This window comes from Malaclemys terrapin, chromosome 10 (assembly GCF_027887155.1).
Source record: "Malaclemys terrapin pileata isolate rMalTer1 chromosome 10, rMalTer1.hap1, whole genome shotgun sequence".
Lineage (NCBI taxonomy): Eukaryota > Metazoa > Chordata > Testudines > Emydidae > Malaclemys > Malaclemys terrapin.
In genome coordinates, this window is record NC_071514.1 from 83,200,323 (window position 1) to 83,228,187 (window position 27,865).

At 42.2% G+C, this 27,865-nt stretch overlaps 1 protein-coding gene across 1 annotated transcript; it reads left to right on the forward strand.

Annotated features, from left to right (window-relative positions):
* Positions 1–281: 281 nt before the first annotated feature.
* On the forward strand, positions 282–27,176 carry LOC128844240 (uncharacterized). Its single transcript, XM_054041785.1, has 20 exons — positions 282–376; positions 1,355–1,465; positions 2,545–2,674; positions 3,113–3,206; positions 4,472–4,622; positions 4,750–4,912; positions 5,419–5,544; positions 6,112–6,174; positions 7,812–7,934; positions 8,961–9,116; positions 12,202–12,255; positions 14,288–14,505; positions 15,940–16,016; positions 19,576–19,686; positions 20,152–20,238; positions 21,480–21,587; positions 21,808–21,929; positions 22,903–23,025; positions 25,123–25,162; positions 26,095–27,176. The coding sequence occupies exons 2-20, from the start codon at positions 1,360–1,362 to the stop codon at positions 26,170–26,172; spliced, it is 2,130 nt and encodes a 709-aa protein (XP_053897760.1). The 5' UTR covers positions 282–376; positions 1,355–1,359; the 3' UTR covers positions 26,173–27,176.
* Positions 27,177–27,865: the final 689 nt, after the last annotated feature.

Consider the following 27,865-nt stretch of genomic DNA (forward strand, 5'->3'; position numbering starts at 1 on the left):
AGGGGGCTCTGGGCTGTGGGGTATGGGGGTTCTGGGCTGGGGGTGAGGGGTCTGGAGGGGGCTCTGGCTGGGGCAGGGCTGTGAGGAGTGGGGGGGGATGAGGTCTCTGGGGGGACCAGGTCCAGCGGGTGTCCCTGCCCCCTATGGCCCGGCGCCTCTAGGCCTGCAGGGCCCAGCACTAGCAATACTCCACCCCTCCCCCCCCCCGTCTGGCTCAGATGGAACCTTCCGCAAGCGGCGCCAGGAGCCAATATGGCCGCCGCGGCGCCCGTCACGTGACCGCGTAGCGGCTCCGTTAAGTCCTGGCGGAAGCGCCGGTGCCACCGCCCCGTCCCGGGGCCTCCGCGCGGGGTCGCGGCTCCGGAAGTCCTGCCTGGTGCGTCAGCCGCGAGACTTGAAAGCGACGGCGGCCGCTGTGGGCGGCAGAAGGGCAGTGGCGGGGTGGGCGCTGTGTGAGGGGGCCGGCGAGGGTGCGCGGGGGTTGGGGGAGGTTTGTGGGGCGTGGTGGGGGGGCAGTGACAGTGGGGGGGGGGACTGGAGGGAGGTCTGGGGAGCAACGAGGGTGGGAGTGAGTGTGGGGGTCTGGGGGGGAGAGTGTGGGGGCGGGGACAGTGGGGGATAGAGTGGGGGGGTCGGGGACAGTGCAGGGAGAGAGTGGTGACAGTGGGGGGGAGACTGGGGGAGCTCTGGGGGTCAGGGACAGTGGGGGGAGAATGGGGGGTCAGGGACAGTGAGGAGAGAGAGTGGAGGGGATTGGGGACTGTGGGGGGAGGTCTGGGGGACAACAAGGGTGGGAGAGAGTGGGGGGAGGTCTGGGGGATGGGGAGAGAGTGGGGGGAGGTCTGGGAGTCGGGGACAGTGGGGGGGAGAGGGGAATGGTCTCTTCAGCCCATTTCTAGTTTTCCTGGTCTAGTTCTGCAGGAACAGTTTAAATCACGAGTCAGAAGTCCAAATATTTTTTTACAAAAACTTTTTAGTTACCTTCATGTGGGGCTTTCGGTGTTGTGGGTGGTGTTTGTATAAGGTTTTCTGAGCTGCCAGCCAAAGCATCTGTGGGTTTTAAAGGCTCCTAGGATGAGCAGGGTGGCCTAGGTGATAGAGCATTGCACTGAGACTCTGGAAACCTGAGTTTTATTCCTAGCTGTGCCACTGGCCTGCTGGGCAACTTTGAACACATCACGTCCCCTCTGTGAGCCTTATTTTCCCCATTTGTAAAATGGGGATAATGACACTGACCTGTTTTGTAAAGCACTTTGAAGTCATTTGATGAAAAGCTCTATACTAAGAGCAATGTATTGTAGCAAAGTTTGTTTCTCTCCTCTAGTCCCAAATTGTTTTCTCTTTTTGATATTAGGTATCATGGGCCCACAACAAGGAGGTGCGCAGGAGGAAAGTGTGATCCTGATAAGTGATGATGAAGCTGAGAGTCCTCTCGGGAACTCAGTCCTGTTAGTTGAACCATTGCGTAAGTGTTGTGCTTTTGCCTTGTGTAAGTCTCTGCAAAGAGACTTTTTTTTAGTTCAGATTTGTTTTAAGTATTACTACTGCTCTTGAGTCTCCCTGCCAGTGTTTGTAGTTCTAAAATAATCAAAGTGTGAGGGTGTTTCCTCTGTCTTGTGGCAGTGTATAACCACCACAAAAACAAAAAAGAAAATTGACTAACCAGGGGCAGCAATAAAACAGGGTACAAACAAAATGTTTGTAAATGCACTTACTAAACAAACTGGAAAAATAAGCATTTCCCTTCTCTGTTATGGCAATATTTGCTGTAGCAAGTTCCAAAAGCAGGTACAAAATATGCATATAAAACTCATCCTTTTTTTTTTTTAAGTGGACCGTGTCTCTCTTAAATTGGTGTCTATTACATTAAATTCCTTTAAAGGGCAAAGTATACTTAAGGAAAGTTGTTTTAAGTGGTTTTGTTAACCGTTGTAGTCATCTTTTGCCATTTAATGATCCTTCCTTTTGTTCAGTTTAAAATGTGGAGAAGTAGTTGAAATGCAGGATATCTTCATCGGGCTTTAGCAGCAGATACCGTAATAACTTAATAGGTGAACAAACTGGGGAGGAGAATCAGGAGGGTCACTAATACAAGGACAAGCTGTGTGATATTGGTGCTTATGCTGTTAGAAAATGAGATCTTTTTCAAAAACAGAGAAAGCACAAGGTTCTCCTAGTATTTCACATCTTTTAAAAACATTCAACGTAAGATCTCCAGAAATGTTAACTTTTTTTAAAGCACAAAGTAGTTTTAAGTTGTTAACCAGTTTCTTTAAATGCGGCTGGTGTGTGGTATCAAAGTACCAGTAGGATTTCCAATGCCTGTCCTGTATCAATGTGAATAACCCCTTTAATTTCTGTTGTGGTGGTGCCAGTCATAGACCAGCAACCCCCCATTGAGCTGGTCTCTGTTCAAACACTGAACAAAGACAGTCTTTGCCCCAACATGCTTAATGAATAAAAGCTAATAGCTAGTTTGGGTTTTAACTAAATCTGAAATCATTTTACTCTGAAATAAACCACAATGTATTTCCCTTTTTACAGAAAAACCTATTCTGGAAGACAAGAAAGCTGAAGAGATTGTGGATGAGGAATGTGAACTAGTAGTAACTTTCTGTAAACAAGGGAAAGTGATGCCTCATGCAAGATATGACTGTATGACACACCCATTTGAGTATGTTCAGTAGCATAGTGGATACTATGGGTTTCCCCTTTTATAGGGAGTAATACCAGATCTTTTATTATTGAGATTTTGTGTGCATTTATTTAATTTGTACTAAATTTCAATAGAGGAGTCTGAAAGCCCCATATCAGTGACCTCTTTTTTATGGCTAGACAATTTAAATCATATAATTGCAATCAGGGCACAAAGCAAGGTCTCAACTTTCCTGCTGGGCCACATGCTATTCTAAAATACCGTGGGTTTTTTTGTTTTTTTTATTAGTGCTTTAGTGCTATATATTAAGTTTTACCGGTGTAAGTTTATTAGCTGATTGTGTTAAATAATTGTGGCAGGATTTTAATAATCAGAAAAACTGTCATGAAGTAGAAGAGGAACAGAACAGTTATTTAGTGTATACTATAAATAGTGTTCTGCTCTATCAACCTACAGGCGAACAGAGTGTGAAACACGTTCACCGCTTGAGAACAATGCCAATATCTGTCATCAGTGCTACTGCTACATTTGTGATAAACTAGCTTCTGAGGTAAGGAAGGACTTGAGGTGTAGTTATGAAACACAGCCTTGAGTTGTCCAAAGTGAACTGTATAATAGGAACCATAAGGACGGCCACACTGGGTCAGACCAAAGGTCCATCAAGCCCAGTATCCTGTCCTCTTATACAGGATCTAATTAAAACAATAAATAATGTAACATTGAGTATTTTAACATAGGTTCCTAAACATCAATAATTCTCTCTTCGAATTGCCACTAAAACAACTTACTGGAAGCAATTTCTGTAAACTTATGGGGGCCAGATTCTCAGTTGGTGTAGCTCTTGTTTGCTTCGGACACAATGATGGTGGCTTGCATTGTGGTTTCTGTGGAAGTAACCTCTGATTCCTCTTTTTTCCCCCCCGGATTAGCTTGATATCAGAAGTATTCAGATTTCTCCACTTTTTGTTGCAGACAGGTTAAAAAAAAAAATGCTAAAATTTTAACAATGTGTAATTCATCAAAATATTCCAGCTCTTTACCAAGATTTTAGGGAAGTTTTGAACATGGAGCCACGTGTTCTATAGAAAATGGTTCATTAGCTCAAAAGTGGCTTAAAATATTTTCAGGATTTTTTTCCCCTTCTTCCCCCCCCCCCCCCACCCCCAATATTCACTAAACTTTTTGGGTTTAAACTATATGCCTTTCATCCAGGGATGACAGTGCTTTTCAGGTACCAAATAATTAAGCCTCACAACATTCCTGTGAGTTAGTTACACAAGTATAAAGGCTTAATCTTTCTAAGATCCAGTTCTCACTCTTTCTAGATCAGTCTGCTTTTCATGTAATTCCTCTCCTGTAATAGTATTTCCAGTTGTTGGTTGAAATCCACGCTCCAGTATCTTAAATTTGGATTTTGAGTACACTGGGAATGATCAACTGAAAGAAACGTATTAAAGAGTAAATAGAACTGAAATCTCCATGCTCACAACCAGTCAGACCTTGGCTGTTTTATATTCTTTAGTCTAGGTCTGGTAATGTGTGAGAAGAAGTACTACTTTGTAATTTTGACATAGTAGATTTATCAAGGAGGTTTATAGTGTAGATTATGCCTTTCCAGGCACAGGTATATTACTGTACAGTTTGTAAAATCAGCTAACGTTTGCATATGAATATGCAGTAGCTCAGTATAAAAGATACCTAGCAATACGAATGCAATGTTGACCTTGCTGAGCAAGGGATCGTAACTAATTTTTGTTTTGGTTAACTTGAATGCAATTTTTCCTCTTCCTTTCCCCCCTTTCCCTCATAAAACAGTGCCAAAACTGGACAGCCCCGTCTCACTGTCACTGCAATGCACATAACAAAAGCACATTCTGGAAAGACCAGCGTGGTTTGGCCTTGGCTGGTGTTCTTGTGATGTTCAACTTGGACCTCACAGATATAGATTCAGACCTTCGACAGGGTGGTAAGCATTATGCTTTTGTACTGTCCCAGAATCAGCGAGGTTTATTGTATAATATATAGGACTTTTTATGGGCATAACACTCTAGAAGAAAGCTTATTTCGACACTCTTTCCTCCTCAATCCCCCAGGAAACCTTCTGATAGAATTTGTCCATGAACTTTCAGTGGAATATAACAAATATCTTGTTGGTGAGAGAGTGTCTCCCAATTCACATGAATGTTTCTGTCACCCAAAACGGGGACCTGGGCAATGTAATATCTGCAGACAGCGCCATGTGGAGCTTATATACAGGTAACTGATGAGAGGTTCAGTGAATTTCCAAGGAATGTTTTTTAATTCACAGGGATTTGCTTTCCAGTACAGTTAGACTCATGACAACCTAAGGTTAATAACTAAACCGTGCCATAGAAAACTCGCTTTTTTTTCCCCTTCCCCAGTTAGGCCAGACCAGGATCCATAAATAAACCCTAAACTTTAGTGTCTGTCCTTGTGTGACCAAAGATTTAACAGTTTTTCCTCACTGTTTAGTTTTAAACTTCCATGAATTATAAATTCGGCTTCCTGACTAGATTTTTTTTTTTTTTCCTGGGGTGGAGGGTCCAATTTCAGTCCCAATACATTCCTTTTAAATGTTGCGGTTTACTTTAAACAACTTGTGTCTTTCCCTTGAAAGCATCTGAAGTATCGTGACCAGTCCATTTAAATGCTAACTATAGTATTTTGTGCAAATGCTTTTCCTGCTGGCACACCAGTTCAGAGCAGATCTACTTCACTAGAAGGACTTTTCATTCTCCTAGGTATTCTGGCGTTTTTGCACTGGTAACAACATTTCTAAATCAGGCAGAAAAAGAGACACCTAAAGCTGCTGCGGTCATGCTCCTGGGAGCAGCCAAAGAAATAGCACTTCATAAGGACCCTGCTCAGTAAGTATTCCAGTTCACCAGCTAATCCCCAAACCCCTTGGCCACAGTTGTGGCCCCAGGTGATTTACAACTGAATCATGGCAGAGCTTAAAATAATTTTAAATCAAAACGGGAGAGAAGTTGGAAATCCCAAACAAAGGGGGAGGATGGTCGAACAGTTAATTGGATTGCAACTTCTACTATCTGGACTTCTTTTATGAGCTTGGGCCGGTCACTCTATTTCTCGGTTTCAGGTCCCTATCTTTAAAATGAGTAATAATTTTCCATCTCTGTTTTGTGTGTTGAGCTTGTAAACCCCTGCCTTGAAGAGCTATCTCTTGTTCTATATTTGTACAGTGTCTAGCACAATAGATGCCTTCACTTTAGTCAGGGCTTTAAGCGCTATTGTAATACAGATAATATTAATTGTAGAAGGTACTCAATGCATTGAGTATGTTATAACGCTGCAAAAAGTTCAGTGGGGTAGATGTCATCTGTTTATGTAACTGATTTCTCTTGTCAATTTGATTGCTTTAAAACCAGTCCTAGGAAGAATATGTAAGCACTAAACTAATGCATTTGTGTTAGGAACTTGCAAAATCTTGGTGTCTCTGCATCTTTGAGGACGGCTGTACCTTGTCTAATGGAAAGGTAAGACTTTGCTTAGTATGGTGTGAGATTCATTGTCAATGGGATGGTGGTTGGCTGCAAAGTTTCTATAGTTGTGTTACAAAGTACATTAACACGTCAGATCCTCAAAGGCCAGCTTCAGTTACTGAAGGGTTTAAAATAGCTTTGGTGCTTGAAATCTAAATTTCCTGATCTAGAATTCCTTAAAGGTGAATTGTATAGCTCTAACACTAAGTAATACTAACTGTATCCATAATGTTACACAATTGTATTATATAAACCAGGATAGATCAGTAGAAAAGGTTAGTTAAAACTTACCACTCTACTAAATTTCTTCTGAAGCCTGAGGAATGGGGACATGTAACTTCTTTGCTTAACTCAATTCTTACTTTAGCTTTGCAGTTTACTTTTAACAGTAAATCCACCAGCCACAAAGCTAAGAACTGATTTTTGGGAAGACTTAAATCCTTTCCCTCCCACTGTTTCCGTAATTTAAACCAATGGCCAGGTGTAGCCTACATCTGTCCTCATTTTAAATGACTGCTTTTTACATTAGGGAAATAATTCTTTACAAAGTTAATGCCATATCACTTAAATTGTATACTTTATGTGACAGGGACCATTGTCTTGTTCTGTGTTTGTACAGCACCTAGCGCAAGGGAGTCCTGGTTATGACTATGGCTTCAAGAGAATAAAAACATGATCCCGAAGGAACATGAAATAGGATTTTTTTTATTTTATTTTTTGCCCTCCAGTTTTCCTTGATTTGTTTAGGAGCTCCCATTTAAGACAGAAACCGTGAAATCAAGTGCGTTTTCACCACCACTCTTGCAATATCAATGGTTCACGTCAGAATTGACTTCCTACTTGCTGCTACATACCTATTACAAAACACTTTGTTTGTAATGGCATTTGAAGTTACTTATTTAAAAGGACAGTGACAGTTTCTTTATTTTAAAGTAAAATATTTTAATCTCAAATTTAAATTTTAAATCAAAAAAAAATTTTTTTTACCACTATTCTGTTTTGTTTTTTTTGAATTTTGACTACAAATGATCTATCTAGTTTGGTACACACTGGCATGATGCTGTAGGGTTTATGTTGCAAACAGTGTGTGAGGCTCTTTGAATTAAAAAAACCCCACAATAAATACTTGACTTTTAAAAACCGAAGACTTACACTGGTTGTAAGTGTGATGGTGGTTCTCCCCACCCCCCGTGTGCCACCTGGAACTGGGGTACCACTGAGACCTCTGACTCACCAGCCTTGGCTCCCTCTCAGCACTGCGCTGCTGTGATAAGCGATAGACCGCTCCCGGTCCTGCATTTCCACCAGTATTCACACAGGCAAATCATAACTTTTCCAATGACCCCTCACATGACTCATCTTGTACAAATTGCATCATAATTCTGTCATAATCATTTCATAACCATACCCCCATGATGAATATAGGGTGTAGTGTCACAGTAAATCTTGTAAAATTGTTTTTATACAAAATCTAAATTTTAATCCAAAGTATCCATTCGAATTTTTTTATAAAACACTATAGACTTGTTCCTAATCAGAAAAGAAACTGACCTAGTGAACAATTCAGCTGGCTTCAAAAGATTTTACTCGCATCACTGACTTTTAAAACTAGTTTATTTTTGTAAATGCAGGATTACAACACAACTTCAGAGGATGCTCGTGCTGTGTGACTTTCCAAAAGTTTTATATGAAAAGTTCATTAGTTTTTTCCAGACTATCTCACTTCCATGTCACTGCTATTCCTTCTCAAATAGGTATGTCCTTTGCTTCTATTGGCTAAATGTTATTACTCGGTGGACTTAAATGTACTCAAGTGTGAAAGGGAGTATTTACATGTTATATCCATTGGGATTTCTAATGTGTTGCTACAACAGACTGTGGACAACAACCTGAACTCTTGAAATCTGTCCAGAGACTAAGCCTGGCGTGTGGTTTAATAGAAACTAGTTATAGTGTCCTACTAAATATTCCTTTTACTGGTAGTCTGGGAAATGGAAGCTTAAAACAGCAGGGCCGCATCAGGCTTACTTTTATTTGCCTTTAGAAATCACTACAGGAAATGTTCAGAAGCTGTTTGTAATAGTGACCGTAAGCATTCCTTATGATATCTCATATCTCCATAAGACACACATTGTCAAAACATTGGCTAATATTCTGGTACGTCCAAACAAAATTACTGAAATTCCTTGGAAAAAGCTACATGGTGTCATGCTTGTGTGGTTTGTGGACATTTAAATTAGAACTGTCAGCGCTCGGGTTGCAAACAACCATTTTTAGATGCAATGGTTATGTGGTCTAAGTTCTAAGATGTTTTTAGTTTAGCAAACTCAAGATTTACTGCGTCAAATATATTGTGAGCATTATGATGACTTAGCAAGAAGGATTAGTCTGTCATGATCAATACAATCTCTGTAGCAACCCAATCGTATTACACAAATATCTATTCCAACACAATTTTCTTCTAATGAATAATTGTCCTGAATACTGGAGATGTATTGCACCAAGGTCTGCTAGTAACTAGCTTAATTGGTGCTAGTAGCTTCACTCAGCTGCCATGACTAACGTGGGGTCCATCAAGTTAATTTTCTGAAATGAGTCATAACCTTTAGAAATACTGTAGCAGTCCATGTTGCACCAAACCTTAACACTTTAAAAAAAAAAAAAAAAAAAGAAAAATTGTGGTATTGCAGTGATATGGGTGTCTCTTTGCTCTGTTTTGTGAATTCTTATAGTACCTTGCAATAGTTTTTAGAATAATATTCTTTAACTTTAATTTTCAGCCTAAATGTGGTGCCATGGGATCATGGATTACTGACAACTGTCTTAAAAGGCCAGAACATCACTGGTCAAAGAACACAGAAAGGAAAGAAAGTATTTCTGTGGGAAGTACTTCCTGTCATACAGGCTCGAGTAGAAAAAATGGAAAACCAGGGACAGTAAGTTCTTATCCATCTTTTGAGGACTTGCATTCTGCATCATATCCGCTTTATAGAGCATGGTGTCTTTCAAACACCTAACATTGCTGCGGGGTGGGTGGGGTGGGGGTGGGGTGTGACCTTTTTTTTTTTTTTTTTAAACCAATGATGACTGACAACGTGTAATGAATGTTTTTCCTTCATGCTTTATAAAGACCATCCAAAGGTGCTTCTGACACCCTTATTGGTCTTAAAATGCACAATTCACAAGGAAGCTTCCTTCTTCTCTTCTCTGCTCCTTTTTTTGTCTCCTTAACCCCCAGGCATTCTCAGCAGACATGTCAAACCTGCGAAAAAAATTCAGAAATTGGGCTTGGTTTTGGCTTAATTGGCTTGTGAGTTGCTTGTTGGCTAGTTTTTGGCTTGTTGATTGTTTGGCTTATAGCTTGTTGTTTCTTTTTTTGATCGGCTCCCGGCAAGCAGAGGGAGGAGGGAAAAGAAGGGGAGAGAGTCAGGGGTGCACAGAGGGCCCACCACAGTTCCAGACTGCACGCCGGGGGGATCTAGTCACCTAGAGTGTTGGGACTCTTAAGGATTGGCTTGTTTTGGCCTTGTTTTGAAATGGGATAGCTTGATTTTTGGCTTATTGTGAAAGTCGGGGTGCTTATTTACCGCGTGAAAGTTGGCAACTGTGGTTCTCGGCCAGATGCCTGGCATTTAAAATAAAATCTCTTGGTAGGTATGGGACATTCTAATCTGGGCACAGTGATGAGAGACTCTCTCTTGCGTGGTTTGTTCTACTGGCTAGAGCAGTGGTCTCCAACTCTTTTACGCCCAAGATCACTTTTTGAATTTAAGGACAAACCAGGATCTATCCTGCCCCTTCCCCAAAGCCCCGCCCTGCTCACTCCTTCCCCCCCCCCCGTCTCCATGGCTCGCTCTCCCCCACCCTCACTCACTTTCACCGGGCTGGGGTAGGGGTTTGGGAGGGGGTACGGGTTCTGGGCTGGGACCGTGGGGTTTGCAGTGTGGGAGGGGGCTCTGGGCAGGGGGTTGAGGTGCAGGAGGGGGCTCTGTGCTGGGGCAGTGTTGGGGTGCAGGGGGGGTGTGGGCTTGTAGGGAGTTTGGGTGCAGGAGGAGATACAGGGTGCTGGCTCTGGGAAGGGGGGTCACTGCAGGGGGTTGGCTCTGGGAGGTGGGTCAGACTGAGCAAGGAACTAGAAATTAGGACTCTGGGAGCTGTTCCTGTCTCTTCCACAGATTATCCCCTCAGGCATTATCCCCATTTTACAGATGGGTAGAAGCAATCTCCCAAGGGTGTTGTGAGACTTGATTGATGTTAACAGAGCATTTTTAGATCACTGGATGCAAGGCACTGTAGAAAGCTAGTGAATTATTAGAGAGATTCTTGATCTGCTTCCTGTAAGGCCATAAGTAGTAATGTTAACAGTATCTCTTCGGTTTTGTCTCTGAAACTTCTTACAACATTGATAAAACCTTGATAGGTCTATGAACATACAATTAATACGTCTGGGACCTGTGCAAATGACTCTTTCAAAGAGTGTATAAAGATACATTTTCTTGCTGGGTAAATTGCTGTCTGTACTGACTCTACCTTTTGTAAAGGTTAGATCCTATAATAGCAGCTGCCATTGGGGATAGAATGAAAGCTTTTTCCAATTAAATGTTAATTGGGTTCATTCAAAACTTCGTATCCATTTTTGTAAGAAAACTCTGTTCCTCTTTTTTGTATTCATATCCAGTTTGAATGTTAAGGACAGTTCAAGGTACTTGATGTTCATGGTTCTGTCTAAACAAATCTTCATGGTCCAATTAAAGATCTGAATGATTTGGGACCCCAGTCATGTGAGTCAACCCTCTCATTTGATATGCTGCCACAGCACTTGCTACCAGAACCCAGATTTCAACCCTCGTTGTCTGGCTTCTCTGTTAGTGGTTTCTTCCTTTGGAATTTGTTCCACTGGGAAGTCCATTGGGGAAGCATAGCATAGGTCAGGAGTGGCCAACCTGTGACTCCGGAGCCGCATGCGGCTCTTCAGAAGTTAACATGCGGCTCCTTGTATAGACACCGACTCCGGGGCTGGAGCTACAGGCACCAACTTTCCAATGTGCCGGGTGGGGGTGCTCACTGCTCAACCCCTGGCTCTGCCATAGGCCCTGCCCCCACTCCACCCCTTCCCCCCCGCTCCCCTGAGCCTGCCAGGCCCTCGCTCCTCCCCCTCCCGAGCCTCCTGCACGCCACGAAACAGCTGATCGGCGGAGTGGGAGGTGCTGGGTGCGGGGCGGCTGCTGACGTATTACTGTGGCTCTTTGGCAATGTACATTGGTAGATTCTTGCTCCTTCTCAGGCTCAGGTTGGCCACCCCTGGCATAGGTGCTATTAAAGCTAGTAATTATCTCTCTCCGTTATACCCATGTGCGTGCACACGTATCCTCTTAATTCCTGTTTTTCAGTGGGTGCTGCATAGGGAGTAGCCTTTGAAGTTTCCAAATCACATTCGCCCCGTGTAGCTTGTATAGCTTGGCAATCATGCTTAAGTACAGGACCAGGATTGAAGGTTCATGTAGGGGATGCCTCAGCAGGCACCAGTCATCTGTGGCAGAAGCCCCTAGCCTCATCATTCTGCCACAGGGCAGAAGCCCCAAGCTCCCCTACCAGCCCCCGAGTCTGGTAGACGGAGAATGGGGGGGGGGGGGGTGTCCTTCTGGGACTGCACTTTAACCGTGAAAGAGCCACAGTTTGGCCACCCCTGGTATAGAGAGAAGGTAAATTCCTATTGATTACACAGCTGGTGTTTCCACAGCCAGTACCACAGTGGTGACATTTTCCTAGACTTAAATATTGAATAACTCTGTATTGGTGGGTGCTGCCCATTTTTTTGTTTGTTTTTTATCTGTCCAGGGACTTCAGTACTTTTGGGGTTTATCGGAAAACGAGATACCAGCAGTTTTATCCAGGCCTTTGTTTTTTCTGTACATAAATGTCTTCTATGTGGGAGCTATTGCTTTGTCTCATTAATTCTCATCAGTATTCCTCATTCATCTGCTCAAAATTTAATGCCTCCTCTTCTCCTCCCTTCCTTAGTTATAAGGAAATAGTTCGCTACTTGAAAGCTGTGAAATGCAATGACACTCTAGGGTAAGTGGCTTTTTTTATTTTTTATCTTTAAGATTTCCCCTGTGTGTGTCTAATCTTCAGTAAAATCACAACTTTAAAAGAAATTATTCTGGTTGACAGACTTGTTTTAGTTGCTGAACACAACATTGCATCACTAACAAATATTAGCTGGTAAACATAGTAGGATCCAGATTTGATATATTTTTTTTTATAACATTTGTAGGCCTGGGTTGACATGAGTGAGTAAGCATGGGGGAGGCATGTGTCTTGGAAGACCAAATTGGGAAGACAAATAGGTCAGCAGGCTGAAAACAGAATGTTTGTGCTAACTAAGATAGGTAAAAGGGTCAGTGAGCTAAAATAGAATGTTTGAACTAACTAAGATAAGGGGAAGGAACTGTGACAGACTTCCCTGGGGTGCACCCTGGAACTGGGGTACCGCTGAGCCCTCTGGCATGCCAGTCTGGGCTTCCTCTCACACTTCGAAGACTGTGGCAAGCTGCAGACAGCTCTTGGTCCTGCACTCTCTCAAACCTTTACACAGGCAGGGACACACCCAGCTGCAGTTACATGAATGCTTCTCCTCAGCCACTCATGAACTAACAATAGAGAGGCTGCAGTCAACTCCCCATAGCTCCTTAGCCTTGCACCCCTGGACTGTACCATCTTGCCCTGGTCAAAAGCCTGGCCAGTATAAGTTTATTACCCAGTCTGCCCCTCCCTCGGTGCGGAGAGGAGGATGCACCAGTTTTTGTTCCTGAGCAGATTCCCCAAACGCTTCTAGCAAAACCCGCTGTTTTAGGTGTAAAATATAAAACCACTTAATCTCTTTCTGTAGTTAATAAATTTATTATAAGTAGTGAACATACAGATCAAAGCAGATTGCATTTTGTTTTATTTTTTAGGTAATCTAAGCTTTACAAACTAGAAAGGATTTGAATCTAGCAGGGTACCATGTTAAATAGTACAAACAGTCCACCAAGCTTCCATACACAGGCAGGCTTTCTTCTTTCCCGCCTCGGACCTCCTTCCCCAGTTCAGTCTTTGTTCCTCAGGTGTTGTGTTGTAGAGGGAGTGAGGCCAAGTGATGTCACTTCCCCCTTTTTAAAGCTTCTTTCATGTGGAGGGAATTTCATTGTCCCAAACAAGCCCCAGCACAGTTTGTGGAAAAGTGTAGGCACCAAAATGGAGTCCAATATCACATGATTTAGTTACATGCCCTTGCGTGCTTCGATGAGTCATGGCATCCATTACCCATATTTTGGCTGAAGTGTCCACAGGGAAGCTTATTAGGTAAGGCTAAGCTTTTCCTGTGGCCTTTTTTTGGTTGATGGGCCATTACCTTAAATAGTTCATTCCCAATGTGCTGGATGTGAGCTACTTTGTGGGTTACCCAGGAGCAAACACGTGTGAAATACAGATGCATAGTCATTATTAGTAACTCCAGATACAAAAATGATACATGCATACAATAAGATAACCTTTCAGCAAACCATAACTTTTCCATTGACACCTCACATGACACGTTTTGTACAAGATGCATCATAATTATGTTATAATCCTATCCTAATGATATCCCTGTGGTGAATATGGGATGCAGTCACAGGAATAACCAGGGAACCATTTACAAAGAGCAAAATAACAACGAACAAGGTAAGTTGGGATTGTAAAGAGTAGGTTGAACATGGATGATGCGTGGGCAAAGCTTGCTGTAAAGGGATTGGTTCCTACAAAGGAACCAAGCCAATCCCAGAATGTGTAACGCAGCGTATAGTAAATGTAATGAAATCTGTAAAGGTACATAAAGGAAGATGGTTTCTCTGTAACCTTGGATCTGTGATGTACCCTACATCCACCCCCTTCATTCGAGTCTAATCAACTCAGTGTAGCGTTGCTGTATGCCAAATAAAGATACCTGAGTGACGAAGTCTGGAGTCAAACTGAGTTCTTGGGAAGCCAAGTGGAAAGAGGTCTCAAAGGAAATCCCGGTAATGCTTCCATGTTGTTAATGGCATCCACAAAAATCAAATCTGCAATCCTTTCTTGTATCCAGGTTAAGAAAGCTTAGAGATAAAATCCCATTCTACTTGTGCAAAAGTGGAGACTTCGTTAGTGCTGTACATTCATTGTTGCTTCCCTTCAATAACCTTGCATGCTGTACCGCCTGCCGGATAACCCCTTTCCAGTTTGAGATCTACCTAAAGATGTTCAGAACTGGGAGTGTTCCCTGTGGAAATAATTTTCATGACCCTGGAGAGTGGATTTCAATTGGCAAGTATTATTCGTTGAAGTGCTTCTTGCTTCTATCCATTTGGTACCCCACTTGACTATGGTTGTGTGTGGTTATCTGTTTGGATTAAATCTAACATGAGATTTATGGGACTTCCAACTCAGCCATAAATTATCTGGGTTAAAGCATGGTACATAAGTGTTGGTGAGGAACAATGCTATTTAAGTTTTAGACTCAAGCAGAAATTACTTTGTTTTACCATGCTCTAACTTACACAGATGCTAACTCTTGTCAGCCATTCAGCTCCTTTTTGTTTTTTCTAAAGGACTGCCTTGTTAAAAAGTGCTGAGTATTAAACCCTTTCATAAACGTATATGTTACCCACACTGTCATGATGTGTCAGCCTTGACCTTGAGCAAATGAGTGAACGGACCGTGGAGACACTGAGACCCATTTCACTAAAGGCATTTGCTCAAGGTCAAGGCGGATATATCAGGATAATGTGGGCAATGTATACATTGCCTTTGTGTACGTTGTGGTTTATTAGAGGGTTTCTGCTGAGACTATTGTGATAATAGACCTTGGTACACACAGACTTGCCCCACAGGAACGAGTCTGATACCCCAAGCTTATTTCACACAAGTCCACTCAGTAGCTATTAGTTGGTGATATTTGTAGGCGCATGGGATATTTAAGCACAATAGTCATGTACTGTAAACGTTCTGTACCTGATGAGAGGATTTATTCCATGTGATATGTTTTAGTATCTTTAATTAATGGAGATATCCTATCTCCTAGAACCGGAAGGGACCTTGAAAGGTCATAGAGTCCAGCCGCCTGCCTTCACTAGCAGGGCCAAGTACCGATTTTGCCCCAGATCCCTAAGTGGCCCTCTCAAGGATTGAGCTCACAACCCTGGGTTTAGCAGGCCAATGCTCAAACCACTGAGCTATCCCTCCCCCCTAATTGCTTGTACATGTCCCTAAGGACTCTGGGGGAGCATATTAAACTGATGACTGGAACCTAGAATTGTGGCATGAAATATTGTAAAGTAGCGTGGACACTTCTCATTTCTATCCCCTCTTTGCTTTACTGGTGTTTAAATTGTATCCTTACACATATGAGGTCACGGCAGTTACCGATTCTGTGACTTTACCCGACCTCTGTAACTTCTTCAGCTTCATGCTGTCAGTCTCCCCCCTCTCTTTCCCTACCCCACCCCACCCACAGCCCTGCCCCCTGGTTATTTTTAGTAATGTCACAGATAGGTCACTGGCTCCTCTGAATTTTTGTTTATTGCCTGTGACCTGTCTGTCACTAAAAATAACCGTGACACAAATCTTAACATTAAATACATGTAAAAACATTACTGTACTTAATTAAATCTGCCTCTTGTTTTGTTTTTTTTAAATATGCACTTCATTTCCATCATTTTTATCAGGCTTAAGGAGGTGTCTACGTTTTTCCTCCCTTAGGTTCTCCTGTGAAGAACTCCATTCTAATTAAGCATGCGCTCAAACTCCTTTACTGCAATCTGTCCTTATACAGAAATGTGAGTGTTTGGGTTAATCTTATGCTTCTGGTGTTAGTTTCTATACAGTTCTGTTCTATAGAGCCACTGTTTGTCTAATACAAGAATACACTGTTGAGCAGCTTTTTTTATTTTTTCTGACTTTATGCCAGGTTTTCCCCCAAACTTTAATACTGTACTTATATTTTCAAAACATTTGCAAAAAGATAATCCTTTCAATACCTCGGCAGGCATTAGCTCCTTTCCACAGTTGGGGAAACTGAGGCAGAGAAGCGGCAGTTTACCCAAGACCACATACTAATCAATGTCAAACTTGGGGGTTCCTGGCTCTTAGCCCTGAGATCAGTCCGTCAGAGGTACAGCAGGGTCCAGTGACAAAGCAGAGATCGCTGTGAAGCTGTAAAAAGCAAGATGGTGCAAAGGATTGGTTGATTGAACTAGAACCTCATCAGTTCGTTTTTTGTCAGATGTCCCCTGATGTAGTCCAGTTTTCAGTGAGTTGACATGAAAGAAGATGAAATTGTATTGGTCGTTATGTAAAGGGAGAAGCAGGGTGGTAAGGAAGAATTCTGCCAAAAAGTAAAGGAAGGCTTGTTTTCGTCCTTTGCCAATGGCGATGAAGTCATTGAAAGAAGAATGGAGGAAGTTTAAAGAATGTTTCATTAAGGCAGTGGAGGTAACGTGATTAGTGGTAAGATGGGGGTGCTTTCGGAGAATAAGATGGTGGTGGAAGTCTGTACAAACAAATTAAAAATATTCAGAATTTTGAGGTTTCGTGCTAATGAGACACTCTAAAATGCATACGAACAGGCTAAAAAGTCAGTTGCTAAGGTAAGAATGGAGGCTGAAGAGGAATTACACAGAAAGATGGCAGCAGGAAATTTTGGCTTTTGGCTTGATGAAAGAGAAACAAAATATGAATAACTCTGTGTGACGAATGGGAACTGTGTGGTGACTCCACCTAAAGAAGTGGTAGAGGTATGGGGAAAAAATAGTTCTGAAGGCCATTAAATGAAAAGAGAGCTGCAAATTCAGGCACTGCTGACAACTATGGGAAAGTCTCAGAAGGTATCCATCTCTGTAGAGGAGGTAGAAGAAACACCAAATAACATGAAGAATGGTAAAGCACCAGGTGAAGATGAGAACTGTGGATATGATCAAGGCAATTGGAGGTACTGGAGTAAGGTGGCTACCAGATGACTGGAGAACAGCATTGATTGTGCCTCTCTGGAAGGATGAGGATGGTGCAAATGATTCAAACACCGATCAGGGCGTGACAATGTTAAGTCAATCCTTTAAAGGCCTTGAGAGGGTTTCGGGGACAAGGTTGAAGTGCAAGATGGAGGAAAATACACCTCTACCTCGAGATAACGCTGTCCTCGGGAGCCAAAAAATCTTACCGCGTTATAGGTGAAACCGCGTTATATCGAACTTGATTTGATCCGTCGGAGTGCGTAGCCCCCTCCCCCCAGAGCGCTGCTTTACCGCGTTCTATCTGAATTCATGTTATATCGGGTGGCGTTATAACAGGGTAGAGGTGTACAGGAGAGGAGCAATGTGGCTTTAGAAAGGGAAGGAGTACTGCAAATGCAATATTTGCAATGAGACAGACACTTGAAAGAATGGTAAATGGAGGGTATTGTAGCAGTTAAAAGCAACAGAGGGTCCTGTGGCACCTTTGAGACTAACAGAAGTACTGGGAGCATAAGCTTTCGTGGGTAAGAACCTCACTTCTTCAGATGTCTTGCATCGGAAGAAGTGAGGTTCTTACCCACAAAAGCTTATGCTCCCAGTACTTCTGTTAGTCTCAAAGGTGCCACAGGACCCTCTGTTGCTTTTTACAGATTCAGACTAACACGGCTACCCCTCTGATCATTGTAGCAGTTATTGATCTTGAGAAAGTATGTGACTTTGTACAGTGGGAGCTGGTGTTTGGAGTATGGAGATGAATGGGAGGGGGACTTCAAGATGTGGAGGAGATCGAGGAGCTGTATTGAGGGTCAAGAGCTTAGGTGGTAACAGTATTGTAATTTTGGAGAGTTTTGAGGTGACGGTGGGCTTGAGAGAAAGCACTGTGCTGTGAATCCACTTCTCTTCATCCTAGTTTTTGGAGTTAATTAGTAGGAGAACCAAGCCTGTGGGGAGACAGAGAAAATGAATGTAAGCTGACAGTCCAGCCCTTTTGGCAAATATGGCATTGGAGTGGGCATCTGTGTTTGAAGATCATGGTTTGAAGGTAAACCCAGAAAACTAAGGAAGGTGGAAGAAGAGCTGTTGGCTGACATTTCAGGAGAGAAGCAGAATCCAAAGAGAAGGTTTGTGTACTTGGGAAGTATGCTCAGTGCCATCAAGAAAGATCTCAAACTGAAAAGAACCACCCAGTGTGTGTGGGCGGTAGGAGTACTGTGGGACAGGCAATTAGTAACAAATTTGAAAGGAGAAGTCTGTGCTGTGTTTTTTTTTTCCCTCTGTGATGTATGGTTTGGAAACAGTGGGTCTCCTGGAGATAGAAGAAAACAAGATACAGGTCATAGAAAATAATATACTGAGAAGATTGTCAGGCAAGTGGAGGGTAGACTGTGTGCATGGAAGAAATTAGGGGGAAGATGAACTTGGGACTCTGGGCTGGAAAGTGCCCATTTGAGGTGGGCTGGACATGTGATAAGAATGGGAGAATGACCACCAAAGACAATGAGAAAACATGGAAGACTGAGGATGCGATGGAAAGACTATCTGTCAAAAGAAATTTGAAGAGAAAAGGACTGGAACTCCAGGACCTATGAACCTGAGCTGTGGGCTGGAAGGAGTGGTGAAGAATTGCAGGCACCTCTGACACTGTGTAAAAGGGAAAAGCAATCTAAGTCAAGTTGACCACCTTTACCACAGTGTCCTGACCTAGAACAAAGCAAATAAAACTTACCATGGTTGAATGTTTTTAATCGTCAGCCGATAGAAGTCCATGGTATGGTCCATGACATTGACATCAATGAAGCTATGACAATTGCACCATCTGAAGGTGTACCCCTGAAGCCTTTTGTTGTACTGTGATAGGGTGTGTGTGGGTGTGTGTGTGTGTGTGGAGGGAAGGGGGGAGCAGCCTTTGCTTCAGGTGAGGCACAGTGGGGATAGTGTCTGTATAAGAGGGGAAAAGACAAGCCCCGTATACTCCAATGTATAACTCTAGAGTGTGGTCAGCACAGTGACTCTGAAACTAGTATCTTGGACACACTGTTGCAAATATCTGTGCTCCTCCTGCCCATGTGACTTCCTGCTGACAGGCCAGATATTACCATTTCACTGTCAGCACTACAGAGTCACGCAGGAAGAAACCCCTCTGTTCTGTCTCACTCACTCTGGTTTGTGGTACATAAAGCAGAAAATGTTGATTTTTTTTTTTTGCAGATTCTGTGGTGTGTACCATGCCAGAAACCATTTTTTATCCCAAATATTATGTACTTTTGTCTTTACTTGAATATATAATATTTACCTTGTTCAGTCTTTCTTTAGATCTAAAGACTGATTCAGCAAACTTCACCAAAGTCTGTGGTTTTGTTAATTGAAAGTTTTTACTCTGTTTCAGCCAAAATGCTGGAGCTCCCTCATCATGGTTTTGGGTAGTAGCACTACTCTGGAGAAAAATGGGCATGTAAATCCTGTCTCATTGAAAGAGCCACCACATGATTTCCAAGAGGTAACTGACGCCACTCTGCGATGGAGAAGCTTTTGCCTTGTGTTTAATTATTTTCTTCAGTTCGGGGATTAACTCATTTTGGAGTCTTGGGAATGGATCCACATTGTATTACATCATCAATTTAATTTGGCACATGTCAAGTCTCAACCTTTTCATATGGAAAGGAGGTGCTTTAGGGATAACACAAAAGGTCAATATTTGTATAACAGAATATTTTCTAAACACAGTAAACCTAAAGCACAGTTACATTAATACAAGCACATTTAGGGGGACTGCTGAGGATGGACCATACAATTACAGCATTCCTCATAGATAGAATAACCAACCTCATAGCAAGCAGAAATGGGACTGAAAACATTAAAACACCCTATGCCAAAGAATTTCGTTTTGGACACGGTTTGACATTTGTTGAATACTTGGGCTCTTTCTTGCTCTGCTTGTGACTGTCATAACTTCCTGTTGCAGATGGTGGTGTCTGTATCTTGCGTTCTTCTAAATGAACTGAAGACAAAAGTCAATGTTTCTCTGCCATCAAATATTTTTTCTGGTCCTGTAAGTATGTAACGGTTAATGAGGGAGGTGATTGTTTTGAATAGTGGATTTTGATTGCACTATTAGGTTTGAAAATAGCTGTCTTTCAATTCAAATGTATTAAATGCTTTTGAGAGAGGCTGAGAATCTTTAGGAAGTGGCATAGGAATTCCTAGCACAGTCTAGTGGTTAGAGCAGAGGACTTGGAGCTGAGACTCCCAGGATCTATTCCTGCCACTCTGTGACCTTCGACAACGATTGCCTCTCTCCGCCCAATTTCCCCCATCTACAAAAGGGGGATAAACAGACTTCAATTTCTGTATTAGGATTTGTTGACTGGCTGCTGCTAGATAAGGCAACTTTTTGATGGCAACTGATGGGTTGGTAATAAGTAAAATCTACTATAGTTGGAAAACCTGGCTGTCCATAATTTAATAATCAGGAAGCAGAGAGTTGTATATGGTACCTGATTTGTTTAGTGTGAACGTGATGAAAGTTATCAGTAATTAGGATATATTCATTTACCTAAGCAAACTGATTAACACTACTCCTTTTATTTCCTCTGAGGAAATCATGTTTAACTTCTTTCCTAATTGTGTAACTCAAATGTCAGGATTTTCTTGTCAAGTATCAGAGGGGTAGCCGTGTTAGCCTGGATCTGTAGAAAGCGACAGAGTCCTGTAGCACCTTATAGACTAACAGACGTATTGGAGCATAAGCTTTCGTGGGTGAATGCCCACGAAAGCTTATGCTCCAATATGTCTGTTAGTCTATAAGGTGCCACAGGACTCTGTTGCTTTCTACAGGATTTTCTTGGTCCATGTAACAACACTTTCCCTACTTAACAGTGCTGTTGTGAGCCTTAATGTTTGTAAGGCAGTTTGAGAACCTTTGGTAAAAAATACCACAGAAGTGCAAAGAATTTTGATCTCCCTTCCCATGTGCAAGTCTTATTGCCCGTCACTAGATCTCTTCTGTTTCTATGACTTTTGTAACCATCTATTCTGCAGTCAGTTTGTCCAGAAGGCTCTTGGCAAGCTCACCTTGTATTGATATTGCCCAATGTGAATTGAGGGCCTGGTTCTCCTGCCTTGCACTATATGTTATCATTGACACCTGGGCAAAGTCCGTGGAAAACGCTACTAGCTCAGAATGGGAGCAATTTACGCCTGATGTGAGCGGCTATCAATGCCAACGTAGGGTACAAGGCCACGGCGAATCCGGCCTTAAATATTTCTTAACATCTTTTCTGATTCCTTCAGTTACAGCTTGAGGCTTGTCTTATCCTCACAGTGCAAGCAGTGCAGCAGATGCTTCTAAACGACCTTCCATACTTGAGTTCCTTTCTAGAAATAACACTGGCTTTCGGGGTGAGTCTTAGGAATCTTCAACTCTAGTAAATTAAAACAAATGATGCTTAAAATACAATTAACAGCATATTGAATTTTACGCACGTTTTGTCAAGTTTTATATTTTGTTTTCTTTCTATTTTAAACTTGACCAGCTGTTTATTTTTCAGGGATTTCCAATAAAATGAGGTACTGTAGCATAGAATTCCTTCACTAGCTTATTCCTCTCTTTACCTACTAGAATAACTTCTGGGCTCTGAGGCTATTATTAAATGGCCTTTCCTGTGAAGAACACATTCTCCATGGCACTATTAACTTGCTTCTGAGAGATCTGAATTTTCAGAAGGCAACAATGTTGCATCTGTGAGTAAACACTTTGTTGAGGTCTGATCGTTTATCTGTGGGAAAAGTTAAATGCCAAAGATGTGGGGTTCCCCCCCCCTCTTCTCCCCCAGAGATGTAACTTGTGTGTGTTGGGGGGTGGGGGGTTATAGACAAGCAGCTAATTGTCAGTAAGACATGGCCAAACTTTTTTTTTTTTTAAAAAGGGTTCTGATACAAAATTTATATCTGCGCAGATACCAAATTTATATCCGCAGTGTTGCAACAACGAGCGAGACCAGCAGGGCCATGGCCAGCAACCGGGCCAGGAACCGCAGCGGTGAAAGTAGCAGCATGTTGGGTCAGTGCCCAGCTCGGGCAGCTCCTCCAGTATGGCTGTACCGCCCCCTGCCCTGCCCACTGGGGCAGGCACCAGGCTCACCAGCGGCTGTCACTGGTCACGCTAGTATGTGCAAGCCGCTCACACACTCCCGGACAGGAGTCCCTTCCTGCAAGCGATGGCCTGACCTGCTGCTGCTTTTGCTACTGCGTTTCCTGTTCCCAGTCGCTGGTCGTGGCCCTGTTGGTCTCTCTCATTGTTAGAGCCCTGCAACTCCGCGGATATCTGCATCCGCAGATATGCATTTTGTATTTGCGCAGGGCTCTCCTAAAGCATTGCCAAGTGACTTCTCATACCGGATACGTGTTCTTCTAGTGCACGTGGGGTGAAGGTTTCACTTTCAAAGTGGTTCTCGATCACGGGGAAGTAGTTTTAAGACTGGGAAAACTGTATTCCAACCAGTGGCTGTATGAGAGTCAGGCAAGGACACCAGTTGAGCTGCATTACTCAGTAGACTCCTCTCTCCAGGGTAAGATGTCTTTGATCTAAGACTCTGTGGGAAGAGAGGAAATGGTCTACAAAACAAATGAACCAAATTCTATATGGTGCCACATACGTTTTTAGAACTAGATACAAGTGCCATCACCTGCTACTCCAATTTTCTTTATTGTTCAGGTGGAAAAAACTTGGTCCTCAATATGTAGGTGAACTGCTCTGCCTGTACCTGACTTGCAGAAATAGGAAGATGCAGTCCATTGGCATCTTCATCATCCATTTAATTAGCGAGAACCTGTATATGTAAGTATGAATATTTGGAGTCAAATACCAGGCTGATTATAGCAGTGAAGATTACACTGATGAATTGCTCATAATTCCATTAACATTCACACAGTCTTGTTATGGATTTTATCCTTGCTGTTACAGCCAGTAATGAGATTCAAAAATTTGATGGGTTTAAAATTGTTCTGATGTCAATATTTCAGTGACAAGCCCTGTTACCTGATGGGCCCCTCAGGGTTTTTTGCATTCCCATTCCATCTATTGTCAAAGAAGTCTGTAGTCTGTTTTTAGGAACATGACCAATGACCAGGATAATATTCACTAGTTTTCTATTTGCCTGGGGAAAACAGGTGGGTGTTCCTTCCGCTAATAGACACTGCTCATCCTCTGTGGAAGTCATTTTTGATTAGTTAAATAAATTTAGGAAAAGCTTATTAATCACGTTACTGGGTTCCTAAGAATGCTTAATACTGCACAAATGTTTGGTTAACAGAACTCGCAAACTTTCTTAAAACATAGCTGGAAACCTGTCCCCCAAATAGCATAGCGCTCTCTTTTGTATAAAGTGTTCAGTGTAGTGGTAATGTCTTTGGTCCGAAGTCCGAGGCGCTTTCCAACTTCATGGGGAGTAGATAGAAACATTTTTAAAATGGCCAAAACTTGGAAATTCTGATGTGTTTTTTGAAAGGAAATAGGCATAGTTTCTATTCAGCTGTGAAACTGACACAAATCATGTCGATTTCAGTCAGCAGCTTCCAGGGTCTGTGGCTCCGGTGCAGTTTCCCCATGGCAATTGCCCCTGGGCCAGGGACCCAGGACTGCCAGGTGCCTGGGCCAGCTGGCTTCCCAAGCTATGGGGGTCAGGCAGCCTGAGGAGCCAGTTGGCCTGGAAGACATGGGGTCCCTGGCCTGGGGCAGTTTCCATGAAGCTACGGACCCTGGAAGGCCATTTGGTCATTTTAATGAAAAGTGATGGTCACTAATAGCAGCAACAATTCCAACAATATGGAGCTCAATCAGGGTTTTTTGCATGTTTCAATGAAACGCTAAAGTAAGGCCCTGCACCTTTCTAAGGAAGTGTGTCCCACAGAAACTAGAGAGCACAACATGCAAGACTCACTTCATTCAAACAGCTCCTCCACTGAGATTGGGTGTGGAGTCTTGCATCCTTAATATAGACGTGCTTCTAGTGGGAGCTAAAGGTGCACCAATGCTTGATCTGTCCCATTTTAGGCAAACTATGTGGAGCCTCAAGTTGTGTATAAAATTCGGAGACAATCATCTGCTCTGTGACTAGGTGTGGAGGGAAGGGTTTCTGAAATAGTCGTAACAGTACTTTTGGAATACAGTTATTGCTATAAATGCTTCAGATGTGTTACAGAGAGAAAGTGGTTTCACAGGTAAGCATAAGCCTTGTCTGGTATGATTGCAATATTTTATTTCTAGATTTGGCAGTAAAGCAGTCAAGGTTTTAAAATGTGGGCTCTTTTTTTGCCTTGGCATACCAGGCCTTAAGAATTGAATTAATCCTAAAACAAGGTAGCAAATGTTTGTGTATCTGAAGGCACAGAAGTTGCCTGCTCCAAATTTTTAATTTTTAATTCACAGGCAAAACATGTTGCAGACGGCTGTAGCATAACGTTCCAATTGCACTTCCTGGAATCTTGTTCTGAGAGGAAATCAGGGACACTTAAGTTATCCGCTTCTTAAAGAGCTTCTCATTTGCTTTGTTTCCGCTGTACATGGCAAAAGGGATGGGGGACTAATCACTGGCTTTCATGAGCCTGATGATGTAGATGTGTGCATGAGGGAGGTCTGAATACAGCCTTGTTTGTCAAGTTTGCTATATTTATTGAATTCCATCAGCTTGCAGAGTGGTAATATGTCTCAACATGTGCTCAAGTTCAAAGTTGTACTCCAATGTCAAGGTGACTTCAATGGTGACCTCTCCCACATTTTGGGACATGAAGTTTGAGCATTTGACTAGCAAGTGTAACAAAATATTGGGAATGTCACGCTCTCAGTGTAACTTTCCATTCATTATGAAGTAGCTGAAATGGGGAAGGAGGCTGTCCATCCATGGAAAGTGGATTAAGAATCTAAATCTGTTTTCAGGTGTCCATGGGCAAAGCATCTTTGCAACTTTCTGAACACAGTAAGTGTCTTTGTACCTCAGGTTGCTGACCCCAGCAGTGGTTCTCAAATGTTAAATTTGTCGTCCCATGTTAAAGCATGTCGTCTCTGTAAGCAAATGGAAGAAATAAAATAGTTAGGTTGAAGCTAGCAACAATACAAAGGAATTGGTGGGTCTTAATAAATCTTGGAAACCTTAGAAGGTTTCTTGTCCATCTTTCTTTCCATGGATTGGATTTAAGGCTGTTGGCTCTAATGCTGAGGGAATTGCCATGGTGGTGATTTTTCCTTGGGTTGCAATGTGTCACATTTCCTAGTGCTTGGTCAGAACAGCATTGCACACCAGGGTAGATGAACTGTTTTCTCCTCTGCCGAACGAATAGTGTTAGTTTACATAGTGCCATCTGTCTACAGCATGAAGCACATTAAACTTAAAACCCAGCCTTCATCTGGGAGCACTAACAATCTAAACAGACAATCCCCTGAAAGCAGACTGGAGAGGAACAGAAAGCAAACTGAATTACGAAGTTTAGTACCCGTCTTGTTAATGATGGGCCTTTTTTTGGATTTCTAAAAGGTTTGTTTTTTGTAGAGAAAGATAGTCCTAGTCCTATCTAGTTGAACACATCTCTCCAGGGAGTTCCAATGTTGTAGGTCTTTCAGAAGAAGTAATCTTGAGGAAAGAGTAGACTGGCAACGTGGACTGTGTGGAGAGAGGAGGGATTCATGTGTATGGGACCAGGTAGAAGGAGGCACACAGGTGTGAGTGAGAGGAGGGCACAAAGGGAACAGTTAATCCAGCAGGTAGTCAGGGATTCTGGAAGGGAGGTATTTTGGGAGACTTTAGTAAGTGGGTGCCTTTTTTTTTTTTTTTTTTTTTTTTTTTTTTAAATAGAATTTAAAAAAAAACTTCTTTTCAATAAAAACTTCTAACCACCTCTTTTCTCTGTGCAGGGATTACGGAAGCTGCCTCTTGGTACCACGACTGATCATGAAGTTGCCAAGTTCATAGCTGTTTTGGAAAAATTGTAACACTCTGAGGGTCTCAAGAATTTTCTAACCTGCTGTATAACACCTCCCAATTGGTTGCCTTTTGTTATTTCCCCTCAATAAAATTTTCAGCCTACGAGCTGATTGACAAACAAATTTTTAAAAATCCCGTCCAACCCTAGACTTGTGTGTTGAATGGAGGAGGCATTTAAGCCGAAATGTGCTTAACGCTTTCTTCCTTCTTGCAGGTGCATACTCTAGCAGTTCTCTGCAATCTGGCTTTCATGGAATATAACTTAACATGCTTACAGGGCTGCTTATTCTATGGAAGTGCTGAGAGAGCAACAGACATGTTCTCTACCATGACACATGCATGCTGACCTGTGATGTCAGCAGCAGAGGACTTGTTGAGGGAGCAAACAGCTCCTGGATGAGGGAAACTCTTAATTCATGGTCCTGCAGAAGTTTGATAGTGTGTGTTCTTTGGAATGCCACCTCTATGTGGCATCTAATTATGTATATGACCCACTTGTTTTTGATTAGTACCTCCACTCTCCATTTTCCTGGATTTCTCCAATCCCAAGTGCTTATACAGAAACTAGAAATGGTTCTTATGATGTAAATTAATAGTTAGTTTGTAAAGAGAAATTTTAACTTTCAGGTGTATTGCAGTTGATGGCTATTTGACGGGTGCTAACACGTCTGGGTTACTTGAATTGCTATCATAATTGTAGTTTAACAGTTGACTTTAAAATTGGGTGTAGAACTAGAGAAATGTAATTCAGCAGAAAATACAGTCTGACTACAATCCCTTTGACATCTTTCCATGTTGGGAGTGAAGGGGAAGAAATGTTGACATGTCCATGTATTTTATTTTGCACATTTAAGGCTTATAATGGCTTTTACTGCTTATTCGTGCCAAGTTCGGCTAAATTATTTTCTTTACAAAACCACTTTTTTATTGAAGTTTTGTCTTTTTTAAAAAAAAGTGAAAATGTGTATCTAAACCCCTTGTATAAAGCGTTCAATAAATGGTAACTATCGTAGTACTCTCCTCTGCTGTGCATCTGTTCAGTTCAAATAAAATTATGGTGGTTGCTTAGTAGTAGACTGGGCAGAATTTTATTTTTTATTCTTTCACTGGGTTTCATTTTTTTTAAACATTTGTATTTATTTAAAATTTCACAGTTGTAGGAAATTATGCGGGGTGGGTCAGACCATGAGAGCAGATGCTGAATTTCAACGAGTTAGCTTTATAAACCGTTAAAACACACGTCAGCAAAACATGTCAAAATAGACAAACTAAGTATCCTTGAATCCAACTCTGAGCATTTCTTGCTTTGCCTATCTGTGAATTTCAATTATTGCTAGAAATACTTTTCATTGGTTTGTGTGTGTGCAATGAAATTGATGTTTACTGGTGGTAATCTAATCCTTCCAAGTTTACTTAATTTGCAATTGATGCCTATTCACTTATTAGAAGCAGAGGCTATTCAAGTTTCCCCTCCCCCAAATGCACATGGGTCCTGACCTGCAGCATAGACTGCCAGTCTCATAAAGTCTCATAAAGTCTATATTCTTACAACTCACAAAACCCATCACTTCGGCTGTAAACTAAAGTCAGTGTCCGGGGGGTGGGTCATCACACCTCGCCAAGTCCTTTCTCATTTCACACTTTCCCAACTCATCAAATAGACGTATCTATTAAAAATACGCTTATTTCAGCCTGTGATAC